This window comes from Aotus nancymaae, unplaced genomic scaffold, assembly GCF_030222135.1.
Source record: "Aotus nancymaae isolate 86718 unplaced genomic scaffold, 86718_ANA_hifiasm-v0.15.2.pri h1tg000016l, whole genome shotgun sequence".
Classification (NCBI taxonomy): domain Eukaryota; kingdom Metazoa; phylum Chordata; class Mammalia; order Primates; family Aotidae; genus Aotus; species Aotus nancymaae.
This window is the reverse complement of record NW_026988428.1, coordinates 69331436-69343872: the sequence shown is the minus strand read 5'-3', so window position 1 is coordinate 69343872 and position 12437 is coordinate 69331436. Positions and strand designations below refer to the sequence as shown.

Sequence of the window (12437 nt, the reverse complement as noted above, 5' to 3'; positions counted from 1 at the left end):
CATACGAGAGGCTTGCAAGCTCACACCACCAGGATAAGCTGGAGCTGGGATAATGTGTTCGGGTCTGTGACTCCCAAGCCCTTACGCCCTGCACTTTCACCCGGCATGGAATGTTCTTGTCCTCCATCTGCCCCAAGTCCACCCACCCTTTAGGGACTGCCTCCTTCAACGGGCTTCTGTGACTGCGAGAGTGATGGCCTCCTCTGAACACCCGTGGCACTGATTGGGCACCAGTTCATCCCACCTGGGAGTAGTAGATGTTGCACTTTTATTGCTCCCATCCAGCCAGAACAGAGGCCCCTGGAAAACAGGCCTCTAACGTGGTTGTAGCTTTTCTGGCATGGCACACTGCATGCTGTAGGCACTCAATAAATACTGTTTGACTGATTGATTGGCTCCTCAGACTCGGCAAACTTCTCCTGAGCCGGCGGAGGGAGTGGGGGAGTGCCAGCTATATCGAACATAAAATAAGGCAGATGTGGAGATTTGCAGCCAGTGAAACAGAAGCTTCCCCAGGTGGAGCTCGCAGCGCCGGCAGCCCCAGGAGTGCTGTTGGGGAGAGAGTTACTTTTTTGATTTTGGGGCTGATCATGCTGGAGGCCAGCTTTATTTTGTTTTATTTATTTATTTATTTTGAGACAGTGTCGCCTTGTCACCCAGGCTAGAGTGCAGTGGCATAATCTCGGCTCACTGCAGCCTCCATCTGCCAGGTTCAAGCAATTCTCCTGCCTCAGCCTTCCAAGTAGCTGGAACTACAGGCTCATGCCACCACGCCCAGCTAATTTTTATATTTTTACTAGAGACAGGGTTATACCATGTTGATCAGGCTGTTCTCAAACTCCTAACCTCAGGCGATCCACCCGAGGCTGGCTTATTGGATGGATGGCGAGGGCAGCCAGGGACTCCCATGTCCCGCACGCTGGCCTGGCCAGCTGACCAGTGCCTTCTTTCTCCACCTGTGGGAAATTGTTCTTCAGACTCCAGTAGACAAATGGCCCTTTGGGTCAGAGTAACAGGACACAGCCACTGGGAAGTTCTGGCTCCGAGAAACCCGATTCCAAGGGTCCCTTCCTACCTCTAGAGATGAAGTCTTTCTTGCTTTCCCGACCCCAGTGCTCCTCTCTCGCCCGGCCTCCAAGTTGGACACCAGAGATTCTTCTCCATCACACAGAGTAACCTCAGCTGCTCACATGTGCCCAGTACCTTCCATGTATTTGTTACACACACTTGCCTCTGTGTGGCTTAATCGATCCTCAAAGTGACCTGGGAGGCTCATGAAGCTGGCGTAGTCCCCAAGGTCACGTGGGGAGACTGAGGCATAGAGCGGCAAGGGGACTGTCCGGGTCACACAGCCAACGTGCTTCGGGTCTGCGGCCATGCCCGACGGTAGCCCGGTTCTCATCTTGTGGGTTCTGACCTTGTCCGTGTCTCAGAGCATGGGGTGGGGACCGCAGTGTTCCCAGGTCTGTGGAGGAGCGTGAGAGCAGTGCCGGGCTAACGGGCTTTCCTTCCTCTCCAGCTCTGTGGCTGTGGGCTGCTTGGAGTAGGCATCTGGCTCTCCGTGTCCCAAGGCAACTTTGCCACCTTCTCCCCCAGCTTCCCCTCGCTGTCTGCAGCCAACCTGGTCATCGCCATAGGCACCATTGTCATGGTGACGGGCTTCCTCGGCTGCCTGGGGGCCATCAAGGAAAACAAGTGCCTCCTCCTCAGCGTAAGTTGTGTTCGAATCCCAGCCCCTCCAACTCCCGATCTCCTTGTATTTGGGCCCCCGGGACAGGCAAGGCCTGGAACATCAGCCACCTGGGCGTCCAACTTGAGCCCAGGGAATCTGCTTCTAGAATGTTCCAGGCCCGACCACACCCCTCCTCTTCGTGATTGGTTATGGATGCCCCTAGTTGCCCCTTCTACTTCCTGGTTAGTTCAGCTCCTTTATGTCCCTGTCCTAGCTATCTGGGTTTCCTTGGGAGGAGCTGGCCTCTCCCAGGCCTGGGAAGCCCCACCTGTCCCTGCCTCCCACATTCTCCTTGTCCTCAGCCATGCCCACAACCACCTCCCCATGCCTGGGCTTTTCCTTTCCAGTTTTTCATCGTCCTGTTGGTCATCCTCCTAGCAGAGCTGATCTTACTCATCCTCTTCTTTGTCTACATGGACAAGGTAAGCTTGACCAGATGGGAGGGGGATAGGGAATGTCACTGGCCTTGGGGTTGGGGCAAGCAGGCCAGGGTCCCTTCTCTGGCCAGAGGAAGAGAGCTGGCAGGCGGCACCTGAGCAGAGAGGAGGATGGAACCGAGGGTTGGGAAAGCCACCAAGGAAAGACCAGAGGGAAGGTTTTGATGGGGGCAGTGTGTGTGGGGCAGACAAGTTTGGAGGGTGGGGAAGTTGACTTTGTACAGTCCCAGGGAGTGGAGTCCTCTTCAGGACCAGAAATGGCAGTGGGCTACCTCTGGCACTAGTGAGCTCCCTGTCACTGGAAGTAACTAAGCTACTTGGAGAAGGGATTCAGACCTCACCAGGTGGTTGGGCTGGGTGATTTGAGAGCAACCCACAAGAAACAAGGAGGAACTCTCTGGGCGATGCTGGCTGAGCAGGACTGCCAGCTCGGGGAAGCTCCACTTCCTGCACTAGAGCCCTTGAGGACGGGCGCTGCTGTTGGGTTCGGGAGGGTGGTGGGTGACCCCTGTAACCTTCCCAGGCCGGGCATTTCGCAGTCGAATGAGACTGGCCGGGATTTCAGTGTCTCGGGGCGTGGCAGGCCCTTTGGTACCGTGCACTCCAGAACTCTGTAAGGATTCGTTCTTGAAGTAGCTGCCTGAGCCACACTGAAAGTTAGAGACATCGTTAGGATGAGAAACAAGCATTTTTTAGTTATGTGCTTGTGAAAGGGAAGAAAGGACAACGTCCAGAGATTTCTCTGTCTTGGCCCTTTTATGAGAATTGTTTCCCTTAATTCTTACAACAGCCCCAGATTAGATACTGCTATTCAGTATCAGATAGAACAGCGGGGAGGGAGGTGCAAGGTCACATGACGTGTTTTCTTCCCTGCAGTTCCCAGGGCATGTTTTGAGAGGGGCAGTCTGTGGGGAAGCTGTGTTGTGGGGGGATGGGGGTGACAGAGTGGACCGTGTGTGTGGCTGGTCCTGGGATGGGGGAGTGGGAGGCACGTGGTGTGTTTTTTGCCTGTGGGCGTTATGACCCTGGCCCTGAGTTTAGCTCTGCCGGGAGGTGGTGGGTGCACGAAGGCCTGCTGTGTTCTGAAGCTGAGAGTGTATGCCTACCCCTGCACCTCTCTTGGGCCAGCAGAGCCCCCCACCCACGTGGGCAAGGCCTTCCAGACCAGCTGCCTCCCTGCCTTCCTCCTCCCACCCCCGCATCTGTCACCCACCATCCTGGGTGACCTGAGGTGGGCCTGAGAGACGAACTGCGTGCTGGTCCCAACCGTCCCGCTGTGTCCCTCCGCCTGGCAGGTGAACGAGAACGCCAAGAAGGACCTGAAGGAAGGCCTGCTGCTGTACCACAACGAGAACAACGTGGGGCTGAAGAACGCCTGGAACATCATCCAGGCCGAGGTGCGGGCTCAGCCATGCTGGTGGGGCCAGGCAGGGAGGAGGGGTGGTGGCCAGCGCTTCCAGCTGCCTTCCCAGGGGACCCAGCCGGGTGCCTGTGCTTTCTGGATTTTAACCGGGAGTGGAGTGGTACCCATGGGAGCATTTGCCTGAACTGCCAAGTCAGACGTGATACATTAAGGTGCAGCCAGGGGAGATGAGGACACAGGAGGGCCAGGCCTAGGAGAGCTGTGGCTGAGCTTCGGGATGAATGCCCGAATTTATTTTAGCAACAGATTTGCCTCCCTGACGGGGCTTGGCTTAGGTGAGGAGGCTCTGGCTCAAAGAGGAAAACAAGTCCATACTCCCAGATGTGCCCATTTAGGCCCTGGGGAGGGGCCGGCAGGGGGCTGAGTGACAGTCAGCTTGGGATGATTTACAGAAAGGGCAGAGTGGGCGAGCACAGGCTGCATTGCCGTCTCCCGCTCTGGTCTCCAGGAAGGAGCACTCACTCACTTCCCCAGTGGGCCCAGCTGAAGCCCAAAGAAGGGGAAAGAAGCAGGCCCTTGTCTCCTCCCTTAACTCCAGGTGGCCACTTTTGGGTGGCTGGGGTTTGCCTGGGCAGGGGAAGACCCTGGAGAGAAAGGGGCAGGCCCCTGCATGTCTGACCGCACCTTCCATTCCCACGGGCTAGATGCGATGCTGCGGTGTCACTGACTACACTGACTGGTACCCGGTGCTGGGGGAGAACACGGTCCCTGACCGCTGCTGCATGGAGAACTCCCAGGGCTGTGGGCGCAACGCCACCACTCCTGTGTGGAGAACGGTGAGGCTGCGGGTGGGCTGCTTGGGTCCAGGAGCCCATGTGTGGATGCCCTGACATGAGGAGATATGGGGAGGCCGGGCCCGGGACACTAAGAGGTTGACCAAATGTGGGGTGGGGTAGGGACTTACAAAAATAAAGCAAAGGGCAGGTGGAAAATGGGGGCGGGCTGGACCCACAGTTAGGAGAGTCAGAGGGTGAGGGGTTGAATGGGGTCTGAGGCTGCGCAGCTGGCCTTGCAGGTGGGGCGGAGGCTGCGCCAAGGGAGGGGGACAGGGCTGAGGCCAGGGAGGGCTGGGAGGTAACAGCAAGGATGAGGTGGGTGAGGGAGAGAGTGAGGTGGGGGCCGGACTGCAGGGAGCACACGCTTGGGCTGGGACCCTAACCTCGTGGGCCTCGCTCCCCAGGGCTGCTATGAGAAAGTGAAGATGTGGTTCCATGACAATAAGCACGTGCTGGGCACGGTGGGGATGTGCATCCTCATCATGCAGGTAAGAGGGGCGTCCCCTGGAGCCTCGCCCACCCTGCGGGCCTCAGCGCGGAGGGAAGGAAGCACAGACCAGTGAAAGCGCTGCTGGTACACGGCGGAGGGTCTGGAATTCATCACAGCATTTCAAGCTTGGCAGCTGTGCCTGCGCCGTTTTCACAGAGCTCTGATGTGAGAGCAAGCGTCTGCTTAGCACTGAGAATGCACTCAGGGCTGCATGTGGCCAGGCCTGGGCTGGGATATTGAAGCTGGAGTCACCCCCCATGGGTTCCCCCAGTTCTGCCCAAACCTTGAGCCCAGAGAGCCACGCAAGGCACACAAGGTGTCCCCCAGTCACCGTGTTTACAGCTTGTGCCTATGACACACTATCTATGGTGACTGTGAGACCACAGCAGGCTTCCTTCTGCCTCCTACACTCCTTGGGTCCCTGGCTCCTTTCAGGATTCAGGAGTGGAGGGACATAATCAGGTAGTGACATCATCCTGAGCACACAGCATTGGTAAGACAGCCCTGTTGCTGCCAAGACATTGCACCACGAATTCCACAACCAGACAGGAGTGGCTTGGCAGGAGTCTTTTTTTTTTTTGGGGGACAGGGTCTCACTTTGTTGCCGGGGCTAGAGTGCAGTGGTGCCATCATAGCTCACTGTAGCCTCAAACTCCTGGGCTCGAGCAGCCGGCCCTCTTCAGCCTTCCAAGTATCTGGGACTACAGGCATATGCATCATCACACCTGAATAATTAAAAATACTTAAAAAAAAATCAAGACAGGGTCTCCCTATGTTGCCCAGGCTGATCTCAAGCCATCCTCCCACCTTGGCCCCCTAAAGTGCCACCGTGCCTGGCTGGCATGAGTCTTTTTTATTTTTCTTTCTTTCTTTTTTTTTTTTTAAGAGACGGGGTCTCCCTATGTTGCCCATGCTGGAGTGCAGTGGCTATTCACAGGCGTGCTCCCACTACTGATCAGCACGGGAGTTTTGACCTGTTCCATTTCTGACCTGGGCCGGTCCACCCCTCCTTAGGCAACCTGGTGGTCCCCCGCTCCCGGGAGGTCACCATATTGATGCCGACCTTGGTGCAGACACCCGGTCGGCATAGCGCACTACAGCCCAGAACTCCTGGGCTCAAGCGATCCTCCCACTTCAGCCTCCCAAGTAGCTGGAACTACGGGCATGTGCCACCGCGCCCGGCTGGCATGAGTCTTGAGTGATCCCTGCCACCTCCCACTCTCCACCTTAGCTCCTGTGAGTCCCCACTTGGGGCCAGGTCCTCCTGCATTCTGTACTCTCAGCGCCCCTCTGAGTGGGCATGCTTGTGCGTCTTGCAGAGGTCTGATGTCTGATGGCTTCTGGTCAAACAGCCCCAAGAGGCTGAGCCAGAGTTCACCTGCGTGTGGCCTTGAGCAAGGGCTCCAGGGTGACCTCTGTTCACCATTTTCTTCATTCCACAAGCATTTCCTGGCACACAAGTCGCCGTCCCCACTTGCTCTAGGTGCTCTGTGACCTCCCAAGCCTCTTGGGGCCGAGGTGAGGTCCAGGCTGCTACGGCTCCCACCTCAGGACCTTCCCCGTGTCTTTCAGATCCTGGGCATGGCCTTCTCCATGACCCTCTTCCAGCACATCCACCGGACTGGTAAGAAGTACGACGCATAAGCGGGCTGGCCGGGAGTGCCCGCCCCACCCCGCTGCCCTGTGGAGGGAAGAGGATTGAGCTTTGTGTCGCCTGCCTGCACTCTCCAGATGTGACCCCTGCACCCACCCACCCCAGCCTGCCCCACCCCATCTACCCTGCCTCAGCCTCGGACTTCTTGGTGGGTGGAGTGTCAGGGAGGAGGCGGCACACGGAGACCTGGGGCTTGGGGCACCTGGATTCCTGCATCTGCATATGCGTATTTGCCAAAGACGACAGGGTGGGCTGGGGTGTGCTCAGGAGGAACCCTCCCTGGCACTGATGGGCTTCTGCCCCTGCCCTTCCTCACACTGACACTTTGTCCCCACATGGAGTGGGGAGCAGAGTGTCCCCCCCCCATGGAGATACTGTCCCAGCAGGGGCTGCTGCATCCGTGGTCACCATGGGGCACTTGGCGGGGTCGGGGTCTGCCGGCCTCTGGCCAAGGCCCCTGGAGCATCTCGCCCAGCCTTTTTATACCTTACAATGTAACTTTTTTATTTTATTTTACTCTACGATTATTCAGGAATATTATCTCTCAGATAAGTTTAGGGTTAGATTTCTGATTTGTAACTTTTTACTGTGTTGATTTCTTTAATGGTTTGAGTTTTTTTCCCTGAGGGTGAGGGATGGGCGGGAAGAGAGGACATCTGTCCAGTCTCAATCAGGACAGACCACTGTGCGACACCCAGGAGGCTCTCGGATGGCGCGTGCCAGCGCCCTCAGCATGCGTGGGAAGGAGGGGGTGTGGACAGGATGCAGGACCTCACCAGGCCTGGAGTCCGAGGACGGGAGCCTGGAAGAGTCTGGTAGAGCATGAAGCAGGCTGGAGGCGCCACTGCTCGGTGGTGGCGTTTGCTCACTGAGCGAGCCAGGAAGGCCTGGGCAGCGGGTCCCATGGCGCCGGGGAAACACTTAGCCAGGAAGGTGGCAGAGCTAGTGGGGTCCTTAGACTTTTCACTGATGAGCAGTTGTTGGTGTTTTCTTTCTTCCTTCCTCCCGCTCTCTGCTGGCATGGGAGGCTTCCCCTTCCACCCCATGTGGGTGTTCCCACAACAGGTTCTGCACACCCCAGTTATTTCACAGACATTCCTGCTAGAAACTCTCAGACAAATACCTCTCTAGTTCAGATGCTGCTCACTTTCTCCCTTGCTTCTGGAAGGGGAAGCGGTCCTTAGGTTTTGCTGTGCTAGGCAGTGGCAGGGGACCCATGGGGGTGGGGTTGGCGCCCACGGTCATCCCCACCAGCTTTGCTCAGCTGTGGGTTGCCCTGCTGGGAAGGAGGGAATCACGTCCACCTGGGTCCCAAGGTCTTCGCCTCCTTCCCTGGGCCCACTGACATCAGCAGTGATGATCACATCCTCTGTGATCCAAGGAGAAGAAATACAGAAAACCCAAGTGAGGTCAGACTGGCTCTTGTTACCGGAGCCACAGGAAGAAGGCAGCCGGAGTCACGGCATGTGCAGAGCTGGGCGTGGGAGATGAACAGGCTGGGGAGTGAGGCAGGGAGTGGTATTCAGCTACAGCAGGGCGCCCCCTCAAAACTGCAGCTGCTCTGGTTTACTGTTTTGCAGTTCAAAAAGAGGGAGAATCCGTGGGACTGAGAATGGGGACCTTCCCCACTAGGCAGCATCTGGTGCACTTTATCAGGTGGGGCCTTGGTGGGCGGCTGCCTTTCCGAAACAGTTTATCTTGCCACCCTGATTTCCCATGGGGCCAGGTGTCTTCTCCAGCCTCCACCTGCCTGTGTGCTCCAAGAGCTGAGACATGGCCACCCAGCACCAGTCACTTCTCTGTTCACCTTAGGTAACACACACATCGGGACCAGGAGGATAGGACTGTTGGTGTAATCAGGATTCGTGTTTTGCGGAGGTGGGAGTGGAGAGTAGGGTGGTCTTGCAAGTCGAGCAGGGTAAAGACCGCTTCCCTGAGACGGGTCAATGGTGCTGATGGAACATGGGAGAGGCCCACATTTGAGCAAAGCTGCCCTTCCCTTGTCTTCTGGCCTGGCTTCCTGTTAAGGAGCTTCAGCTGCCTCCCTGGGAACCCCCAAAGTGCGGATTGCGGAGCAGACACACCCTGGCGGAGAGAGATTAAGCACACAAGTGTTCCAGTTGTGCGGTGGGACCTGGGGCCTTGTGCTTATTTTGCTGTGGGTGGGGTGGGTGGGTTTGTTTATGCCTATCAATGCAATTTTTAATTTTTGTTAATATCAACAGCAAAAGCCTAGTGCACTGGGAGATGTGCAACCTCCCTGAAAATCTTTTGTTTCTGGAGTGCTTCAGGGGTGGCCTCTGGCCCCAGAGCCTTTGCCACAGTGCTCCCACCAGCCCCCACCCCTTCTGTTTGCAGAGCCTCGTCTACAGGTCCCCACGCTGCCCTCTATACTCACTCTGCGCTTGGCTGTTTTATTATTTGGCTAAGTCTACATTGGGTGGAAATCTCTGTGCACGGAGCGGGTGTTCCTCCAAGCCCCTTCTTCTCGGAGGGCCACACCTAGCGATGCCAGTGAAGGTGGCACAGCCTCTCTTCAGTTTCTCCTGACTGTGATCTCACTGGGGCAGAATTCCCCTGAGAGAATTCCCTCACTCCCGGCTTCCTTTGCCAGTTAGTTCAATCAGGTCTGAAGTGAGCAATTTAGACTTGTCTCAGAAAGTCCCTCAGGGTTGGTAGAGGACTGCAGGGGAGCGTCCGCTGCAGACTCAGCCTTTCTCTGCAGCCATCTTGCAGTGGGGATGAGGAGGCACAGGCTGAGAACTGCCCTTGGGTGGCAGCAGGTGTCAGGGTGCAGGTCTACCCCTGTACCCCTCCCCCAGCTTGAGCCGTATCACCCCCTCTCTCTCCAGCATGGGCCTGCATCTCGGGCTCTCTGGAAGGACGGCCCTGCCCCAGACCCTCTTGCAGATGTCCGGTTTGACTTGGAACTAGGTGGCCATCTTTCCAGGCTTTGGTGGCCAAAGAGCAGTCCAGGTGTATGGAAGTGGCTGTCCCCTCCTCTCCAGCCCCTGCCCACCCACTGGTGGAGGTGCTAACTAGCAGGGACATGGCATAGGATGGGCGCTGGATGGGAGGTGCTGGGGGTCCATTTTTTGTCCCTCAGCTTCTCAGAATCTGGCTGGCCGGCCCCTATGTTCCCGTGCCCCCCACTGTCCTCCCCACCGCAGTGAGGCCATAGTCCAGGGTGGGGCCTGGCCTCCCCACCTTGATTGGGCACTCAGGAGGCGAGGCCTGGGGCTTCCTGCCCACTCCTTGCCCACCTGCCTGCCCCTGGGTGGCATGGGAGAGCAGGGCAAGCACGCTTGTTGGTTTCAGATGCACTTTCTGCTTGCAATGCCGTATCTGTGCGTTCCTTCATCCTGGTCCTGGCTTTATGGAACACCATGTTTTTAGCATGTTTTTAAATAACCAATAAAGTGTCAAAAGCACAGCAGGCTGTCTCTCAGTGGTGTGTTTTGTTCACTAAGCCAAAACAGTGACTTAGGTCGTGGTTGGTGTGAGGGACCCAGAGGGAGGTCAGATACCACTCCTACCCTTCATCCAAGACACACCCCCAGGAGGACCTCATCTCTTTTTGGGGCCCAGGTTGCAGATCTGCTGGTGCTGGGAGGGTCTCAGCCCACTCTGGGTGCCTGAGGAATCCTAACATTCCCCCTTGAAACAAGCTGGATCAGGAGTCAGTCGCAGTGCTGGAGCCTTCTGCCTGAGGCCGTAGTCCTGGCTCCGTACCACTCACTCACCACACCGTGGCCAGGCCCCTAGTGTATCGTGGGAGGGGTATGGAATAAGTCATTAGCAGCTTCCAGTACAGGAAGGGGCTTCCTGTAGGGGCGGGTCTGTCAGTTTCAGGAACAGTCTTCTTCCCAGTCCCTTTGACGTTCCCAGGGTCCATTTGAGCTTGATATCTCCTAGGACTGAAGGGACCTCACAGTATGGCTTGTCCTTTTCAGGGTGACTCTGGGACAGCCTCAAAGAAGGAACAAAATCCGGATGAGGATGGTTAGCAGGGAAGACCATTAAAACTGCGAGTGTGGAGAGCCGCTGGCTAGGCCGCTGACATTGCCGCCTTCCTGTGGTCTCCTGTGGCCTTGGTTGGGGTCGTGGTGTGTGGAGTTTCCTTGGCTGTCAGTCATGGTGACAAGCTGCAGATGAGAAGCTCAGAACTCCCCTTTCCCTGGTCCTCGCCATGCTCACGTCTCTAGGGTGGTGGCAGGCGTGAGGGTGAGTGTGCATGGGGGTCTGACGACAGTTGGAGGTTTGGAGGTGGACATCTCAAAACCCCACTGCCTGTGGAGCTCCATCTCCCTCCTTCTCAAGGGAGTGGCCAGGTCCACACAGAATTGTCCCAAAGCATCGACCTCCAGGGCCCCATCCTGCAGCTGCTGTGTCCCGGAGCCTCCAGAGATGGTGCCCTGAGTCTGAGCCACCCTCTGTCTAAGGTCCAGCTAGAGTGGGGTCCCTGAGAGCCTCCCCACGGTATTTACCAAGAGAGACTTTGTGGCTGTAGGGTCAGGATTGATCACGGCCAACGGCAAGTGAGAAAGGGTGGCTTCTGAGCAGTGGCAGAGCCCTGCCAGCTTTCCATGGGGCCAGCACTGGCACTCACACAAACGAATATCTGTTTGCTCAAAGACTGACTGAATTCTTGTGCCAGGACCCTAGAACATAGTCGTGGACGACACAGACCTAGTCCCTACACTTACAGAGCTGACCATTTAGTGGGGACCCCAGAAGAGTGAATGTGATTGCAAGTAAGGAGTGGTAGCAATGTTCATAGGGCCCTGGGCAGCCCTCTGGGACAGTCACTGACTGAACCTGGGGAAGTGAGGCCTCCAGGGCAGGTGATGTCAAAGCTAACAGCTGAAGGTGGTGATGTTCACCTGGCAAAGAGAAGCAGGAGATGTGTCCTGTGGATGCTTGTGGTCCACAGAGCTGGCGCACAGAGGGTGAAGGTGAAGGTCTGGAGGCAGTGGTGACCGCCAGATCACAACCTTGAGAGCCAGGCCAAGGAGCTTGAAGTTCAGGCTGAGAACAGTGGGAGCTGTGGAAAGGCTTTAAGCTCAGGTGTGACAGGCTCAGATGCAGCCTTTAAAAAGCTGGCAGTGTGGAGAGTTGTCAGGGACAGAGAGGGTCACCAGGGCACCAGGCACAGGTGCTGCAGTGATTTAGGTGAGAGATGATGGAGCCTCAGGGAAGGGCAGTGGGGTGGAGACAAAGCCGGGAGATTTGAGAGACGCACAGGAGAACCCGTGAACCTTGGTGGTTAATGAGATTTATGCAAAGAGAAGGAGCATTCTTGCCACCTGCCCAGCATGACACCCTCAACCTAGACAGGTAGATGACTAATTGTTTGCACCAAATGGATGGATGAATGTATCTTCTGGGCTCGGTGCTTCTGTGCAGGAGATGGCAGAGATCAGCATGGTGCAATTAAATCTCTCTCTATTGAGCTGTACAGCTTGCAAAATGCTTCCGTAAACATGATCTAGGTTCCTTACCAAAACCGTCTTATTGGCTGTGTTTAGACTTTCACCATCAGAGATGCACCAAGGTGTGGGTGGAAAGAGCACTGGTGTGTGTGGGGATCACTCCAGCGTAGAGACCCCGAAGTGTCTCCGCCATAATGAAGTTTGAGCCCAGACACATTTCTCCCGTTTTTAGTTTTTAAAATGTGTCTGGGCTCAAACTCCATTATGGCGGAGACACTTTGGGGTCTCTACGCTGGAGTGATCCCCACAGGTGTGGGCACTGGAAGACCTGGGTTAAATTCCCGGTTTGCATTTGGTGTCCCTGCAAGCCTCAGAACTTGTCTTAGTTTTGTCATTTGCAAACGTGGATAATGCCCATTTCATTTATTTGTTATGGGGGTTAAATAGAGACATGTATGTAGAGGCCTCCAGCTTGATTCTGGACCAGGAGAGG

General features: G+C 56.3%; 1 protein-coding gene across 3 annotated transcripts in view; it reads left to right on the top strand.

Moving 5' to 3' along the window:
* TSPAN9 (tetraspanin 9) overlaps positions 1-9948 on the top strand; it is a 203358-nt gene extending 193410 nt beyond the window's left edge. For all 3 annotated transcript variants that reach the window (XM_064377534.1, XM_064377535.1, XM_012452607.2), the window contains 6 exons: positions 1520-1711; positions 2080-2154; positions 3465-3566; positions 4237-4368; positions 4773-4856; positions 6431-9948. In XM_064377534.1, the coding sequence (XP_064233604.1) occupies positions 1520-1711; positions 2080-2154; positions 3465-3566; positions 4237-4368; positions 4773-4856; positions 6431-6502 (657 nt within the window). In that variant the 3' untranslated portion in view covers positions 6503-9948. The remainder of the gene's footprint in view (positions 1-1519; positions 1712-2079; positions 2155-3464; positions 3567-4236; positions 4369-4772; positions 4857-6430) is intronic.
* Positions 9949-12437: the final 2489 nt, after the last annotated feature.